Source organism: Chelmon rostratus, chromosome 8 (assembly GCF_017976325.1).
Source record: "Chelmon rostratus isolate fCheRos1 chromosome 8, fCheRos1.pri, whole genome shotgun sequence".
In the NCBI taxonomy this organism is placed as follows: domain Eukaryota; kingdom Metazoa; phylum Chordata; class Actinopteri; order Chaetodontiformes; family Chaetodontidae; genus Chelmon; species Chelmon rostratus.
In genome coordinates, this window is record NC_055665.1 from 18,961,278 (window position 1) to 18,978,762 (window position 17,485).

At 43.0% G+C, this 17,485-nt stretch overlaps 2 protein-coding genes across 2 annotated transcripts; both read left to right on the forward strand.

Annotated features, from left to right (window-relative positions):
* The first annotated feature begins 213 nt into the window (after nucleotides 1-213).
* gapdhs (glyceraldehyde-3-phosphate dehydrogenase, spermatogenic) lies at nucleotides 214-13,068 on the forward strand. Its single transcript, XM_041942909.1, has 11 exons — nucleotides 214-262; nucleotides 9,009-9,062; nucleotides 9,541-9,637; nucleotides 10,103-10,209; nucleotides 10,965-11,055; nucleotides 11,155-11,273; nucleotides 11,415-11,496; nucleotides 11,656-11,807; nucleotides 11,907-12,069; nucleotides 12,337-12,434; nucleotides 12,571-13,068. Exons 2-11 carry the CDS (start codon nucleotides 9,034-9,036, stop codon nucleotides 12,638-12,640), a joined length of 1,008 nt encoding a protein of 335 aa, XP_041798843.1. The 5' UTR covers nucleotides 214-262; nucleotides 9,009-9,033; the 3' UTR covers nucleotides 12,641-13,068.
* A 2,003-nt stretch (nucleotides 13,069-15,071) lies between these two features.
* On the forward strand, nucleotides 15,072-17,445 carry LOC121610334 (macrophage mannose receptor 1-like). The gene is made up of 3 exons (XM_041942372.1): nucleotides 15,072-15,230; nucleotides 15,677-16,105; nucleotides 17,150-17,445. The coding sequence occupies exons 1-3, from the start codon at nucleotides 15,072-15,074 to the stop codon at nucleotides 17,384-17,386; spliced, it is 825 nt and encodes a 274-aa protein (XP_041798306.1). The 3' UTR covers nucleotides 17,387-17,445.
* Nucleotides 17,446-17,485: the final 40 nt, after the last annotated feature.

Below are 17,485 nucleotides of genomic sequence, written 5' to 3' on the forward strand. Positions count from 1 at the left end.
TCGACACAGCCCTCAGGCCTCCGATCTAAATAAGATGCGTGAAGAAGACGTTAGGCAGACCAGCGTTTCATCACCTCTGCTAACTGTGGCGGCCGTTGAGACGCCGTGACCAGCCGCTCGTTCCGAATGGGTCCTCGCAGCAGAGGATGACATGACGTCACGTCGCCAGGGCGACCAGGCTCCCCGAGGCACGTGTCTCGTATAAAAGCGGAAGGCGGCACTGTGGGTTGCGCACACAGACTGAAGAAGCATCGGCCGTGAGGTAAGCCGTTAGACCGATTTACCCTTCAGTGTGTAGAGGCCCGTCGGACAGCTAGAGTACATTACTTTACCTAAGTTATCAAAGTGAAGGACGTTTTAAGTATCTCACGTTTCAGCCTTCACTATAGTTTCAAATGTTTTCTTATCTGTCGGTGCACAAATGTTGGCCGGCCATACATCAACTTGGCTGACTAGCTAACTTAATGCAGTTTTAAATGACACATTTTCCTCTTTACCGTTAAATTTGCCCCGTGTTTCCCTGAGACTGGCATTACTAAAAGCCCTAAGCGCCTTGCGGAAGCCAGTGGCCACCCACACAGGCTGCGCGGTGCCTTTTCTATGCCAGCTTTATTTAAACGGCCACGTATCCGTTCAACGTGGCGCGAGCGCACAAGAGGATGAGAGTGTCATAGCTCAATGCTCATTTAGCGCTAGGATGTTTAGCGCAGCGTCTTTATCGGGATGCAAGCTTTAATGATACAGGAAGAGAACAGCGGGGATGGGAGGGGATGCGGCCATGGCCTTGCAGTGTGGAGAGAGGCGGGTCGTTGTGTAATGCGTACTGCTCGAGTCGTTTTTACACCTCACATCAAAATCCACTGGAGCTGAAAACACCCTGAAGCACCGAAGTGACAAGGAATAATGCCTTATTGTAAAGAAAATTCGCATATCTGTATTATGGGTGATTCATAATGTGTAATTCATCCATCTGAAGTTAAACTGTCCAACTGAGCGGGTAACGTGACATTGGCAACTCCCGTTGCTGCATCTTTGCGGAAGTGGATTAGTCTCCATGTTATGTAACCCAGTACAAAAAAACACACACTGCCGCTTTTATCACAGCAGAGTAATTAGCAATAGTCTGTTATGATATATATTGGAATGAGAACAGGTTCCCTGTAAAACCTGACTGTAAAAGACCCGTGTACTGAGCTGTAATGACGCCGGTGTAACGTTACTGGGTGTACGTGAACGGAGGTGAAGCTACGTGCCTCCCCTGGCCCTCATGATGAAGTCTGCCGTCGTTGCGAAATTAGATTTCACAGATGAATGGTACTCTCGCAATGACGGGAAGCAGAGGTCGTAGTGATGTAAGGGCCGAAACGGGACATGTGAAAACCCTTGGCAGTATTTTACGTCGAAAGATGAGAGAGTCGTGCTGAAAGCCCCCCTGTGATGCGTTTGAAGGGCAGTGAGGCAGTGTGGTGGTGTCGCATGATTCTGCCGCAGTTTGACTCGACAGACCTGTTGATGCGGTTTGCAAAGAGGCCTGCCTTTTTTAAAGTAACAGCACGAAACAGTTAAATCTCCAGGTTATTAAGCTTTCTAACCAACCATACAATGTATAGGTGCAACACTGGTTTAATAAGAAAACTGAATAGCAGAACAAATAAAGCTCATTCAGTGAGAATTAATAAGGACAAGGATTAAAAAATAAATCTTGCAAAATCAACTTATGTCAAAGCCACACAGTCCCATTGTGGGGGTTAGGGTGCTATGCTAATGTATTTTATTATCTCTTTTAGTATTAACTGCTATTTGTAATAAAAATAGCAGTAATACAGTATGTAATACTGTGTTATTAGTCGTGGCAATCACTGCTTTCTTGCAGTTATATTAATTCATCTCATGGAGGTGTGGTACATGCAGATGCAGCCATGTCTGGCTTTGTGTCATTGTTCAAGGTCATCCCTCCAGCTGAGGAAGGTCACAACAGGCCCAGAGCTGCTGTAGGGATACTGACCTGCCGCTAGTCTTTATTGCCAAATTCCTCAGCGATTTGACAGTGGCTATTTGCATTGTACTTGTGGATGGTGAGCCACATCTATTAGCTCAAGCTCTGGATGACTGAAGGTCACCAAGAACAGGCCCAGTGCTGGGGCCAGGGAGATGCTAAGAATTATAGTCATAGCTGTACATGTTGCTCCAGGTGTTATGATCATAATTTTAGAGGAACATTAGCAACTATTTGCCACAAACCAGTTGGTAATAGCTTTGCAGGATATTTAATTAACATGATATATGATTAGAACCTCCCCCTAGATTAATTTTTTCCAACAGAATTTTACAGCACATACAGTCTATATCCTTCTTCAGAGCAAGGTTTACTTGTCCAACATCCAGCCTAGTCAGAATATTAAAAATGACAGTGATTGTGTCAAGATCTCAAAATGAATCAGTGTCTTTTAGGTGGCTAGATGCTACACTTGCACAATATGACAAGCTACTATTGGCCAAAGATGTGTCTGTTCTGACTTTTATTAATACTTTATATTCAAGACAAATTAAAATTCCTTCCATATGAGGCACAGAAATCAAGTGTCTGAAATGTGAATGTCAGTGACTGCATGACCAACATGGTGCCCCTTGCTGAGCAAGGACTAATTTAATAGCTAGTTAGATTAGCTAGCCCACACTAGCACTACACAGGACATGTTATGCCATCCTAACAGGAGATTTATTAAGGAGATGTGGACAACCCACACAAACCACTTTTGGTGTATGTAAGTGAGAGGCCATGGAATATCTATGACATATCTATGCCTTTTCTTTAAGAAGTATTTGGCCTATTAGGATATTTTGAAGGTATCAGATTAGTGTCTGCATGCTACTCATGTTAAACTTGCGAGAGAATCTCCCTCTTCCATCTGGTACACACTTTTAGAATCAACACAGATTAGTTTAGTGCATCCTGTGGTCAGTGAATAACCACTGCTACTGTAAGTCAATTTTGTTACGAGGCTAATTTACATGCATCCCTCTTGATTATGCTCTGCAGCTGACTTATCAACCAGCCATCTTGTCCAGGATATGTGTAAGAGAGGAGGAATTCAGGAGTGACTCAGCACTCTGCACCTAACCATTGCCAGTTTGAGGAAATAAACCTTACAGTCGGGATATATAAAATAAAAGGTCCCTGCTTGTACAACAAAGCAGTTTTGCTTCGTTTAGTTTATATATATATTGCAGTTATTCAAAGGTGAAGGTGTTTTGCTTGCAAGATAGGAGAAAAGTAGCAAACACAGCATAAAAATGTACGACTGTACTGCAGCTTTAGATAGAGGAGAGGTGAATGACAGGCCCTGAGCCTTAGGAAGGATATCTGCCTGCTGACACAAGCTCATGCAGTAAGGCTATGGGCAGTGTGTGTGCGTGTGTGGTCCAGCATTACGCCTGCTGAGTAGTCATGTTCTCTCGTATTGAATCCTTTGCAGTTTGATACAGCACACCTTTTACTAATACATGATGGTTGATGTGTGTGTGTACATGCATACTATTGTTGTTCAACGCTTTAATTCACACAGCAAAGTTGAGCTCTAATAGTGAATTACTAGATTTATAAATGCACCTTTTTTGTCTAAATGTCTAACGAAACAGTGATCTCGTTATGTGCCTGTCACTGTCAGCAGGAGACCATGCCTGCTGAGCAGGACACACAGTCTGTGGCGTTGTGTGTCTGACAGGTGATGTGATAGTGTTGGACATTTAACTGACTAGTTTACAACAGCAAAGTGGCGTTGCCTCTGTGATGAGACTATAAAAAGCAGGTATACTGCTAAAGAAAAAAAGATGAGAATAAAAGTTCTTGAAATTGCGGACAAGACAGAAAGTTTGACTAAATTAGCGTGTGGATTTGAGAGTGTATAACTGCTATTTATTGTTTAGTCTTCAATGTATTTGATTCACAGAGAGGCGGGCAAGAAGACAAAACATTACCTAATTGGATAGTCTGCCTGGCCTCTAGCCAATCAATGCGCTGCAGTGGAAAAATACTAGAGAGAGAGAGAGTGTGTAACAGAGGGGTAAAAAGCTGGAGGAAGGCTTGAATTGGCAAGAGACACTAAAAGAAGGGCGTCTGAAGGAGGTGGGGGGGCATAGTGGGCAGGAGAAGTAAGCAACGAGTCAGTGAGTTCATACACACCCTTCCAACAGATACACTCAAAGCAACGCAAAGACGCAAATAGTGTACTAGCCTTAGTCTAACCTTAGCCTCTCCTATGAATAGAGGTTTTCAAGTTTTCAAGTTGTAGTTTTACCCTCAAACATCAACAGCTTTAGAAAACAATCAGTCTATACCACATAGGTAACCCAGTCATCACCTACCATAGAGAATAATGTGAATGGGTTATTAATGTGTCCTGTCTGTATGGGTACCATAATACTGTTGAAAGGATAACTTATCTGTACTCCTCCAAACTCAGGTCCATATAAGGTTTAACAGCAAGTGACTGGAGTCCACACACTGTCCAAGTGCTCTTCTAATAGTGTTGACATATTACAGAGAAGAGGAGAATCATTGTTTGTTTGGTGAAGTGTTGGTGCTTGACATCAGAAGAGGTGTTGGCAGAAGTGAAATGCTGTGCCGTGCCCTCTCCTCTCCCTTGCTCTTTCATTCATCCAACAGTTTTTGCTTAACTTTTGAGATTTTATCACCTGATGCAGCCTGGTGTCTTTGTCTTTTTCTGGTCGACTGGTTACGAGTCATCTTTCCCCTAGCAGTCCCTCTGGTGCACACACAAACACACAGGCAAGGCAACCCTGTCCCGCACCCCCACCACCCGATTAAAATCTGGGTTTGTGCTAGGAAAATGGGTCGCCGCTCAGAGGGAGGGTAGGGTTGTGCTAAATGAGGGGACTAGACAGACAAAGGGCAGACAAATAGGGAGATGGAGGGAGGCTGTTGAATTTTAATGATTAGTTTGGGTGGTGTGGAAAAGGGGAGGGGAGGTACAATACTCGTGGAGCCCAAAAAGCGAGGGAGAGACAGCTAAGAATGAGCCAGGGGAAGAATTTAAATGCAAGGAGAGAATGAAGTAGAGGAGAGTCGGTGGACAACAAAAGAAAGTGAATAAGCCAAACAGAGGAAAGAAGTATTAGGATGGAGGACAGATGGATGAAGACACAGAAAGAGAAGCAGTACTGTAGTTAGACAGTGAGTAGCTGGATGTACTTCCTCATTGATTCGGACTGAACACATTAAAGCTTCTCTGACTGGTTGGTTCTTCCTGTTGTCTAGCCAATCAGAAGAGGGGATGGTTGCACCACCTCTGCCAGGTGATTTACTCTTTAACAGTTTGGTCTGATCTCTGGCTGGTGATCAAGGAGATGTCAAATTTATGCAGCAGAGAGGTAAGACAGAAGTGAGGATGAAGGGAGGAAGATTGAACAGAGAGACATACAGACTGAATGGATGTGTTTCCCTTCTTACTCACACACAGTGAAGTGTTTCTCTGATTGGTCTCAGTCCTGCTCTCTGGCCAGCCAATCAGCAGAGGAGGTGGATGCACTGCAGAAATCTGAATCATGTGTGCTAACCACATCAGTGCAGGTAGTGTAGATAAATGAATTCAGATGCCATTGAAGACAGCTGATTTTGACCACAGTAATATTCACTGATGCAAGCCCTATGAGTTCCAACAATAATCATGACACCAACGTTGTTATGGGTTTTCAGTACTCGACTCTGCAAGTCAGTCATGTTCAGATATCAATGCGGTGTAGTTAATATGCAAATGGTCAGAGAAATGTTGAAGGAAACATGCTACACGTCACATGTCTGGCCGGCTGCCTGCCTCTTCTTCCTACGTTTTAATGAGTGTCAGCAGATTGCAAGCTGCAGTTAACAACATGTAACTTCCTCGCTCTGCTCTTCACAACACTGCCTCTATGAGCCGGGGCATGTCTGTGCGAGTGTTGAATACCAGATCAGGGCTGATTTATAAACAGTGAAAGAGGCAGGACTGTGTGGTGAAGACCAGGGAAGAGGTGCTGGCTATGGATGAGTTAATTTTGCCAGGTTAGAAATGCTTTTATATGTTGTGTTACAACATTTTTTGCATATTTTATGCTAAAACTGCGTGACCGTATATATAGCTAACACTAAATTTGGAAGCAGAACAGTGGTGCTACAGTAGGGCAAGATGGTGCAGCATGAGCATTTCCACTCAATTTATTCAGTAGTTAAAGCTGTTTTAAGAAAGAGTATTTCTTAGAAATAGACATGATATTATAAATACATAAGAACTTCAAAGCAACAGTCACCATGAGCAGCATGGGCATCAGAATTAAAGATACTGCTGTTTTTAGTGACTGTGTCACTAAACAACAATAGTTATGCACAGTCTGGTAACTTTGACTTTTTTTACCAGACCCAAATTATGTTAACTGTGACTCAGTGGTGGGCATCGATGTCCATCTTAAGTTGGTTGGCCTTTTATTCTTGGGCACTGGCTGCCTGGTGTAACCCCTCCCTCTGCTCCCACTGGCTGGTCAAAGCTGCACACAGTTGCTAGGCAACAGTAACGGACATGGAGGGGGAGTGTCAGCAAGTACATACAGGCAGACAGATAAACACATACATGCACCTCCGCCATATTGAAGTCTCAGTCTCTATTCAAACATACTCACATTTTCATGGTTTTATCTTAAGCAACAAATTTAAAACTTATATTTTCCATGTACAGCAAAATGTTAAATTCTCTATATTTAGAGCCAGAGTTTGTTTCTCTCTTATGTGGCTCCACTAGTCTTTGTCCAGTCCCATTTCCCAAACTGAATAGCCCACTCTTTTTTAAAAAAGTAGCATCATTTGTCAGTAGCACAGCCATTTTATGTTTGAAAACTCACTGGTCAGTTTGAAGAAAATGGAGAGGTTAGTGTAGACAGAGTGAAAGCCAACAAATGTGGTGAAATGTTAAAAAGTTCACAGGCTACGGGGGGATGCAGAGTTCAAAAGAGAGGAAGAAGCCGTGAATGCACAATGGGTAATGTTGAGAACCAAGTATAAAGGACAGGAAAGACAGAAATGTGAGAACAGCATGGTCACGTTGTGTGCACCCTCCCTCTCCCTTGTCTCCTCTGGTGACCTTGTATAATAGATCCTAGCAGCAGAACACAAAATGGCTGCGCTAACCTGAAAGAAAGGTACCACAAATAGGCAAACAAGTATAAACGTGACAGTTGAAACTGTTGTAGATCTGAGTTGATCTACCATTGTTCATCTTCAAGAGAGTGTGGGAGAGCGAGAAGAGATCATTTATCCTAATCTGGTTGCTCCTTCAGTCTATTTAAAGTGCTCCCATAATGCATTTCACCAGATTGTCAGCCTGTCCTACATGCACCCCACTGTGACACACACACAGACTCGTGCAGATAGAGACACACACATACACACACAAAACAGATTAGGAGATTACAGTAGTCTAAAATGACAGCCAACCAGTTTCAAGGACAGTCCTTACGTACTCTACCTGCGCCTGTCTCACACACACACGTTAGCTCCTGACTTAGCATTTCTGTTCACCTGTATGTGTATCTGTAGCTGTATCACCTGAGTGTGTGTTTGGATGTATGTTACAAACGTTGCTAATAATATGTTAACGTATGTTAATAAACCCTAGATGAGTCCATAAAAGACTTCAGTCAGCTGGTGGATGTTGAAACGTGGTCACAAATTGACAAAACAAAGCTCACTCAATCCTATATGAACAAGTTAGCGACACAAAGCCGCAAAGCATGACGTGGTATAGACTTGGGCTAAATGTTAGGGAGAGGGATACCGAGGAGATGACCAGACGAAGGGGATGCAACTGGTAGAAAATATGTGGGCCAGAAAAGTGGGAGGACGGGACAGAGGAGGCGTGGAGAGGAGAAATGGGCAGATGAGTGTTCAGTATGAAAAGGAGCGGAAAGCAGAAGAGGTCACATAGTTGAGTCAAGGCCAGGCTTCCTCTCTGTCCAGCCAGCAGACACGTCTCTGCTTCCACCACTTTCTCCCCAGCTTCTTATCCCATTGTTTTCTAAACATGTCCCTGCATGATGAAACACCTCCCTACTCCTGCAGCAGATGCACGTAAAACATGGTATTTGACAGCCTGTATTTTTCAGCCACTGACAACAAACAGAATCACACCCTTTTACAGCTGCAGTCTTCAACCCAAGTACCCAACTCAACCCAACTAATAACCTCCAGAACACATTAACGCACTGCACCACCTTGGTGTTTTTTTCACCCTTTAGTGCTAATGCGTCACACCGCCTGTACTGTGCTGTGAGGCTACCGCTGCCAGTCTTTCTGCATGTTATTTTAGCATTGCTGTGCAGCTGACATCACAAAAGAAAATAACACCATACAAAGTAGATGTTAAAATGTAGTCCACAGAGCATTTTCAAATGCATACCTTCTCTCAAGAAGCTACATGATGCAAAAGGTCCCCTGCTACCATGTTGCTGAAGGGGGGCGGACAGATGGTACCAGTGTGACTGCCAGTTTACTGTATATGCAATAAGGTGAGACGCAGAGGAAGAGCTGAAAAATTAAGAAAAAATTTGAACTGTATTGGCACAGCTTTTTCAGGTCATGGTCACATTACAGCAACACACAGACACACACATTATGTTTCACCAACAACTAACCTGATTCATGCCACCTCCTGCTGCCAGGGCAACAGTTTGTCTCAGTCCAAGCACTCAACTACAGTGTGGTTTTTGTTGTCAGGCTTAACATTGCATGTTTAAACTCAAGGACAAAGAAGAGAGGGTATTTTCTGGCACATTGTTTGGATGCATGAGTTTCTGCCATTGTTAAGAATAGAAGCATTTTTGTCTCAGTCATCTGACTGGGTGCGTTGCCAGCTTGAGGACATTACTAACTGAGATTGAATAGCCTGCATTTCATATTATTTTCATCATTCGGTGGCTGTAGTTCTCTTTCTAATGTCAATGGTTTCTCTGTTTTTTCATTCCAGGTAACTCCCCCAAGCAGCAGCAACCATGCCAGAACTCTCAGTTGGAATCAATGGGTGAGTATGAAACACACAGATAAACACACACGCACACACACACACTCACGTTTTATAAACAGGATGTTTTAGGATGTTCAAGATAGGATGTCAGTGAAGCATATTTTGGGGGTGGGTGCTCACCATTTACACAACAATTTCTGGTCAGTAAACTGTCATGAAGACGGATGGCTGTAGACAAACTTAAATGTAAACTAACAAGCAGAGTGTTCAGCTTAACAGCAGTGGAGCTGCCAGAGAGTAGAAGAATGATCATCATGATTTCATGATATTTCTGCTGTTGAGAATTAATGGGCAGGTCTTCTCTATATAACACTGGAAGTTATGTTGGACTCACTCTCACACTAACTTGACATCACAGTTTGAGGCTTTTTCGGAAGATTCGTGTCCCAGGAGTGGTTTGACATCCTGAGGAAGTTTCCCACCATTTTCCCAAAATAACTATTATTAATCTCTTTCTCTCTCTCTCCCCTCACAGCTTCGGTCGTATTGGCCGTCTGGTCTTGAGGGCTTGCCTTCAGAAAGGCATCAAGGTCGTGGCCATCAATGACCCCTTCATTGACTTGCAGTACATGGTAAGAGAACTTACAAATTATTAACATTTATTTTGATTCCAGTGGAGCAACCCTTGTGCGAGATTTACATTATTACTCACTTAAAATATTAGATAGACAAATAAGACTTATGTCACCGTATATTGTTGAAAGAGGCTGGTTTAAAACATTACTAACAGAAAAACACACTAAAACGGGCCCATAATTAATCCATTTAATCAAAGCTTTAACTGGACACGAGTTTTAATTTCATTTAACTATTAATTGGCATTTGGTTGCAATTCTTTAGTCAGATGAAAAATCTCAAACACTACCAGTGACTACCAAATTCTCCCAGATTGTTTTGGCACTTATGTTAAGATGGGGTATAGTGTATGAAATATAGTGTTCAGATGAAGTTTCATTGTTGTGATCAAACAACCAGAGGCCACAAGCCTCTCTGAGCCTCTGCCCTTATAAGCCCATCATATTCCTCCTGCCTCCCAGGTCTACATGTTCAAGTATGATTCCACCCACGGCCGTTACCATGGTGAGGTCTCCCAAGAGGATGGCAAGCTCATGGTCGATGGCAACGCCATCTCCGTCTTCCAGTCGTAAGTGATGATGATGTTCAGTGGTTAGTGGCTGGTGTTGCACAGATCTTGGCAGTGTTGATATGAGTTGGTGGCAAAAAGCTTCAGTGAGGCCAAAAACAGGCCAGGTGAAGTGCCACTAGAGTACAAAATGTATCATAGCGATCTCTCTGATAGAGAAGCAGCTATCCAAGAGTTCACTCGGAATTAGTACATGTTTATTTTTGATTAAAGGTGAGGTATTTGGTGCTAGTTTGACCTCCTGGTCTTTAATATCCTGAGTGTATTCCAGGCAATGGAATGAGACTTTCTGCTGCCTAGGGCTTCACCCATATCCCCCTCCACACACTGCACCGGCTGTTGTTTTAGTCCATTGAGTGATGGGCCTCATCACTGTAAAAGGCAACACCAACAGAAAGGAGGGTTAAACATTCCTGTCTTCTTTGAGCACTGAGTGTAAATTTATGAGGCTTCCCCCGTTGAGACTCCTGTTTTTACTTTTCGGCAAAGCTATTGACCTTTGCATCCTGACGTGTTAACTGAGAAATTATCTTCTGTTCATTACTAGCATTCAAAGAGGCTCTGCATTCTAATTTAGAAAGCACAGTTCTACAAGGTTACCACTTCACTTCTCTCTCACTACATGAAACTTGCTCACTCTCTCTGGTTTGTTCTACTTTTGTTGTATTTTCTGTTACTTGTGCTTTTCCCCTGAGTTTAACATTACTAAACAGTAGTGAAAATCATTTAATCTGCGACTGACTCTCTGACTCTAGTATGAAGCCAAATGAGATCCCATGGGGCAATGCTGGAGCCTTGTACGTTGTCGAGTCCACTGGAGTCTTCCTCAGTGTGGAGAAGGCCTCTGTATGTACACACACACACGCATATACAGTACACAACATATACACAGTCTGCCAGAGGGTCCGGTTTCTAACCTGTGTCCCCTCTCTCTCTTGGCCACAGTCTCACCTCCAGGGTGGAGCTAAGCGTGTGGTTGTGTCCGCCCCCTCCCCTGATGCTCCAATGTTTGTCATGGGAGTTAACGAGGACAAATACGACCCCTCCGCCATGACCATCGTCAGGTAACGTACCTTTGGTCTTGGGCATGCATACTCACTTAACATTTTTAGTAAGCACAAACATGTTGTTAGATTTAGGTGGAGCAAGTCCATTATTCACTTGAAGTGTGGTAGTTAGTGACGTGTCTGTCTTTCTGTTGATAGCAATGCCTCCTGTACCACCAACTGCCTGGCCCCCCTGGCTAAAGTCATCCATGATAACTTTGGTATTGAGGAGGCTCTCATGGTAAGTCCCAGTAAATCTGAACACATCTATCATTTGACTGCAGTTAGTAATATAAAAATGTAACTCAAGAAGTTTTAACCACTATTGTGACAAGGACTGTTTCATCATATTATTCCTAGCCTTAAATGGATTGACGTTATATGACCCTCCTCTCTGCAGACTACAGTCCATGCTTACACAGCCACCCAGAAGACAGTGGATGGTCCCAGCGCCAAGGCCTGGCGCGACGGCCGCGGTGCCCACCAGAACATCATTCCAGCCTCCACTGGTGCTGCCAAGGCAGTGGGCAAAGTCATCCCCGAACTCAACGGGTAAGGACAAGCACAATTGTGTTTGAAGGTGAAAAAAAGCCAAAAAAGAGAAGCTGACACAGGTCCAATATGTCTCTCTTTTGTCCATCCTCTCTCTAGCAAGCTGACAGGCATGGCCTTCAGGGTGCCAGTGGCTGATGTGTCAGTGGTGGACCTGACATGCCGTCTGTCCAAGCCTGCATCTTACGCTGAGATTAAGGAAGCCTGCAAGAAGGCCGCACATGGGCCCATGAAGGGAGTGCTGGGTTACACCGAGGACCAGGTAACACAAAAGTTATTTCACATTTACTGTAAAGCAGATACATGGCTAGTTATGATGTCAGAGTTAAAGAAACTTAATGTGGACACTGTGAGGTGGGGTAAAGAGGTTCAGGCCACAGTTTATGTGCTTTTGTCCACTCATGTTCTTAATTAATCAGAATTCATTTCTTTCTATGTCTGATTTTGTGTTTTGTCCATTGGTAATGTATTGCCTCTGCCTGGCTACACTACAGTACATCTGACTTGTAGTGTGGTTTGTGATCTGCAGGTGGTCTCTTCTGACTTCATCGGTGACACCCACTCCTCCATCTTTGATGCTGGCGCCGGAATCTCCCTCAATGACAACTTCGTCAAGCTCATTTCCTGGTTAGTTTTCAGATGTCTCTGCCAGTCCCACATGTAAAACAGGAAGTTAGTGTTAATCTAAAGAGGAAACAAAAAGCACAGTGTTATCTGTTCAAAACCAAACAATTCATTTTTCTTTCTCCCTCCCTCTCTCCAGGTATGATAATGAGTTTGGCTACAGCCACCGTGTCGCTGACCTGCTGCTGTACATGCACTCCAAGGAGTAGACGCTTCCTGTCCAACAAGGAAGTCAGGAAAGGGACCACCCCAACCATCCTCCCATTCCCTCCCTTCTCTTTTACACACAAGTCCCACTCATAGCCAAGTCATAGCATCACAGCCCTTAGCTCTACTACAGTATACGTAGGCAGCAGCAACAGTGTGTTTGAGTGTTCTGAGTTTATCTGTTTTTCCTTTAACAATGAGATGATCGGTCGGTGACAGTATTTGTGTCCGTGTGCCCCCTCTCCACCTCCCACTGCCACTTTAGATGTGTCGTTATGGCTCAGTACTATGGTAACTACTGTATCCATCTCCCTGTTGGTGTGTGTTTTAAAGGCTTAATCACCAGTGGAAAGAGGAAGCTGAGAGGCAGAGCTACTGTAACTCCGCTTAAGAGTAAAGAGACAAAGAAATAAAACTTGAAAAACCTCAAGCTGTCAAGTTGTCCTGTTTCATTATGATCTTTATCTGTTCACTGTGTCCTATGGAGCCCTGAGACTGACAAAATGTAGGTATCAGACAAATCAAAAATATAACTGGATACATCAGTAAATGATATTTTTAGTTAAATCATTAAAATGGAGTACAAGAACTATATACCTCTTATTACCACTATTTTTACTATGCATATATATTTTTAGCACAGTTTTTATATAGTTCAGCTCCTTCATTTTCCAATTTTTGATGTGCATTGTAATACAAAAGGAGGCATCCTAATCACCTGTTAAAGAAAGAAAAAATAGTGATTGTGTGTAAAGATTAAATGAAAATTTGCTTTTTTATAGTAAGGGTCTTGTTACACCTCCTGTAGCAGAAGGTGGGCAACTCAGTGGCAACATCAGCCAAAAAGGAGCAGCCACCGGAGGGAACCTTTAGAGCCACCTGCTGCCCTTGTAGGGTACTGCAGCAAGACTCAGAATATAGCTGAAAGGTTCTGCTTTTTTCCTGAATTGGCCAAGTTTGTCCCACATAGAAGGAACTGACATCAAAACCTTTGAGGATGTTTTGAATGATTTTGCTGCAGTGCCACCTACTGTTTCACTGGACATACTGCAAAAGGAACAGCAAATTTCAAGGGTCAATGGAACAACTGCAACTATTAACTGTTTTTTATGGGATTGCATGAACATTACTTTTTTATTTAAAGTCATCTTCACGAAGAGTTAAAGCTCATGTTGAAACGGTGTCATGAATTCTGCAGACATCTTCATTTCAGACTGATGTCAGCTGCTCAGCTTTATAACTCAAGCACAGTGCCCCATTTAGTTTGAATGGATGAGTATAAGGTTAGAGTTGTCAGGTGAACAGAGGACAGCACAAAGACGTCGTCATCGTTAGCCTCTCCTGACTGAAAAGATTCAAATCTGGTCATTTGCCTGCAGCCTGATTTCCCCATCCAAGCATGGAGACTGGACAGTTTTGAATGGAGAAAATTTGAATTTAGCTTTCGGATGCAGAGGAACAGAGGCTTTCATCGCACCACACATGACCGGATTTGGGTCCACTTTGTTTGTTTTTTTTATGTTGTTTTCATACTTTCCTCGTCATTTGTTTCCAATTCATGAAACTCACTGAAGCCAAACCAACACTGTGTTGTACTGTGTTCACTGTGTTTAAGTTTTCACCAAGTTTGCATTTGTCCTTCCACCACTTTTTTTCAGATTTTTCAGATACATCACTGACTAGCCTTCCTGCCCTCTCTGTAATACTTAGAGTTATAATCCTTACACTTTTAATGACATCAATAAGCTATTAATGGTCTGCATGATACATTCTGTAATCAATCTATATACAGTTTGCCTACCTACACATACCTAAAACATAGGTTTGACTGTCTGCATTGCAACACCAGTTGCTCTTCTAACAAAGTGGCTGCTGAAGAAAGTTATAGTTCTCTATAGTATTAAACAGCACACAGTGTTACCATGGTAACCATGTGGGTCACCTAATCAACCAGACTTGAAATCTGAAAAGGATTACAAGGTGATATGACTGATTCACATCATGTGTAGTATAGCCAGGTTTACCGTTATTGTGGAAAAAAAAATACTAAAGATCAGCTGTGTGTTCGTCTTCCTCCTGACACAAACATGAGAATGTGTCTTCTCTTTTATTCAAAATCAAATCATTTCTTTCTTTCTGTCTTTTTTTGAATTAACATGTGTGACAGTAGTTTGAGAGTTTGGAAAAAAGCATCATCAATCTAGAATTTACAGATAAGTTTAAGTGGCTATAATATAAAAAATACTGGCACGACTGTAACACCTGAGTGCCATGGAGAGGTGATCCTGGTCAGCTGGATCTGGTGAGGTGTGTCTACGTGGGAGTGACCAGGTATGTAGTTTCTATAAGAGCAGAGTGAGAGCTCCTCGGCAGTCACTGACCACAACACGAACCGACCTGGTTTCTGCATCCGACGTGAAGAGGAGACCGGTCATGGGGAACAAGAGCAGCCCTGAGCTCACACTCTCCCTCCTGCTCATGGCCGCTCTCTACCTGGAGGCATTCATCTTGAGAAAGGCAGTGTACTGTCCACCTAAGAACATGACTTGGCCAGAGGCGAGACTGTACTGCCAGGAGAACTACATTGACATGGTTACTTTGAACGCAGTGGACAAATCCTCACTGGCTAATTATTTGATAAAAATCAAGGTCAAACAAGTCTGGATTGGTCTACTCAGAGACCCCGAGAATGACTCAGTCTGGAAGTGGATAAATCTAAAGTGAGTAACCCGTTTGACATTATCTTTTTTCTCATTTCAGTATCTTGAAATATAAAGAACGTAAATATAGTGGCTAAGCTGCAGATATGGTTGGTTTGTTTCAGAACTGGAAAAGGGATCACAGGAGAAAGTGTCTCGGAGAGCAGCGACTGGGCCGATAGACAGCAGAGCCGTCACTGTGCAGTTGTGTCAGATAAGGATTTAATGTGGCACAGTGTTAAATGTTCAGATGAATACAACTTCTACTGCTCAGCAGGGGACACAATTCATTATCACCATATGGCCCTCGGCTGGCACAATGCTTCTCTCTCCTGTCAGGAAAACAGTAACAACCTAGCCACCATCACCCAAACCAACAGAGCTGATTTAAACCAAACTGGCTGGATTGGACTGTACCGAGAGGCTGGCGAGACCTGGAGTTGGATCGGAAACTTGCCATCCGATTACAGAAACTGGGCACCGGGAGAGCCACTCAATGCAGATTGTGCCTCATTTGACCCCGTCACCGAAGCGTACCACAGCAAGCCGTGCTCCAAAGAGCTTCCGTTTCTCTGCTACGATGACAACCTGGTGGTGGTGAAAGAGAACAAGACATGGGAGGAGGCCCTGAAGCACTGCCAGACCATGGAGAAGCCGTGTTCTGAACCTCCGATGCCCTGCTTGTACCAGTACAGCCTCCTGAGCCTGGAACACTTCTCCAACTACGACCACATCAGAGACAGGATTTACAAAGCCACGACCGATGAGGTTTGAGAATGAGTACCGGGGTTTGCAAATAAATCGAGAACACGGCCATTTTCACTGAACACTGTCATAAAGCGAATCAAGTTAGTAAAAAGGTTTCTCCCACACGGTGCTGGCTTGTGACGTTATAGTGAAGTGATCGATACCGCCCACCTAAACTTTATAAAGCCCATATTTCATTTTAAAACTCAATTATAAAAACATTCATTTCAAAGACAGAATCAGGATAATAGAATTAGTGACTGGCATTTTATTTTGTTTTTAGTGCATCATTTAAATGCAAATTCAGCTGTATTTATTTACTGATAGATTAAGCATTAAAGGGTGTAATGCTCCAATTTTTAGGGTAAGTATACATTTTCAGTGGATGGAATTGCTTTACTCTTCTTTCTATTTCATCTTACTGAAATGCAATCAAGATGTGATCATCAGCTTAATACCAGGATGTAGACTAATTTGTCTTTTTTAAATGGATACCAAAGAGAATACTGAGCAGTGCAGGTAGCCACATCACTGAGTGATCATGCCGGTACATTTCCTCAATGTTAGACCCTCGACTCCTCACGGAGGCTCAGAGGTGTACGTCTGAAACTGTGTCAGCAGAGGTTCAAAGACATTTTTCCACAGTTCCATACTAATTCACTAAATAGAAACCAATTTTCAACACACTATAAAGATAATAACACAAAAAAGAAAGATGTGTCTGGGCTGTGTGATAACCCAAATAGACCCTAGTACTGCCTGGTTCACAGTCAGTGCGTTAAACATATATTTTTCATTGGGTATTTGATTGAGTGTTAATATTTGAGTTCGCTAACTGTCGTGACTTTAAATGTCAGCATTGGGGTTGTTGTTTGAGGCTTATTTCATGAGACAGAAGACTCCTTGTCCTTCAAATAGGTGTTTTGTTGTCTCAGGAGTCGAAGACTGACTTGAGGTCTCTCTAAGTTTCATCAAGCTTCCTAAAAAAAAAGCAAACATAAGGTGAATGAAAGCGTGAGCAGTCACAGTAAAACACTTTAAAAAGGCTTGCCCTGTGTTTCTCAGGTTTGGATGGGCCTGCGCTTCCTGGGAGAGGAGTGGTGGTGGGTGAGTGGACACATGCCAGAAGACCAGGGGATGCTGCCAAAGTGTCCGTCCCACTGGAAACACTGCGGGACCGTGTCTAAACATGACACACGCAACTGGATCACCAGGGACTGCTCAGAGAGAAGAAACTTCATCTGCCAAAGAATTAAATTCTTCGTAGTAGTAGTGAATCGCACCGCCAATACACAAAATTAATCATCTGTTGATTCATTGTCTCTATGATAAGGCTTTTTATTGTATATTAATTTGTTTTGTGGTGCAAAACAAAAGAAAAAACTTTTTCCTCTTCTTCTT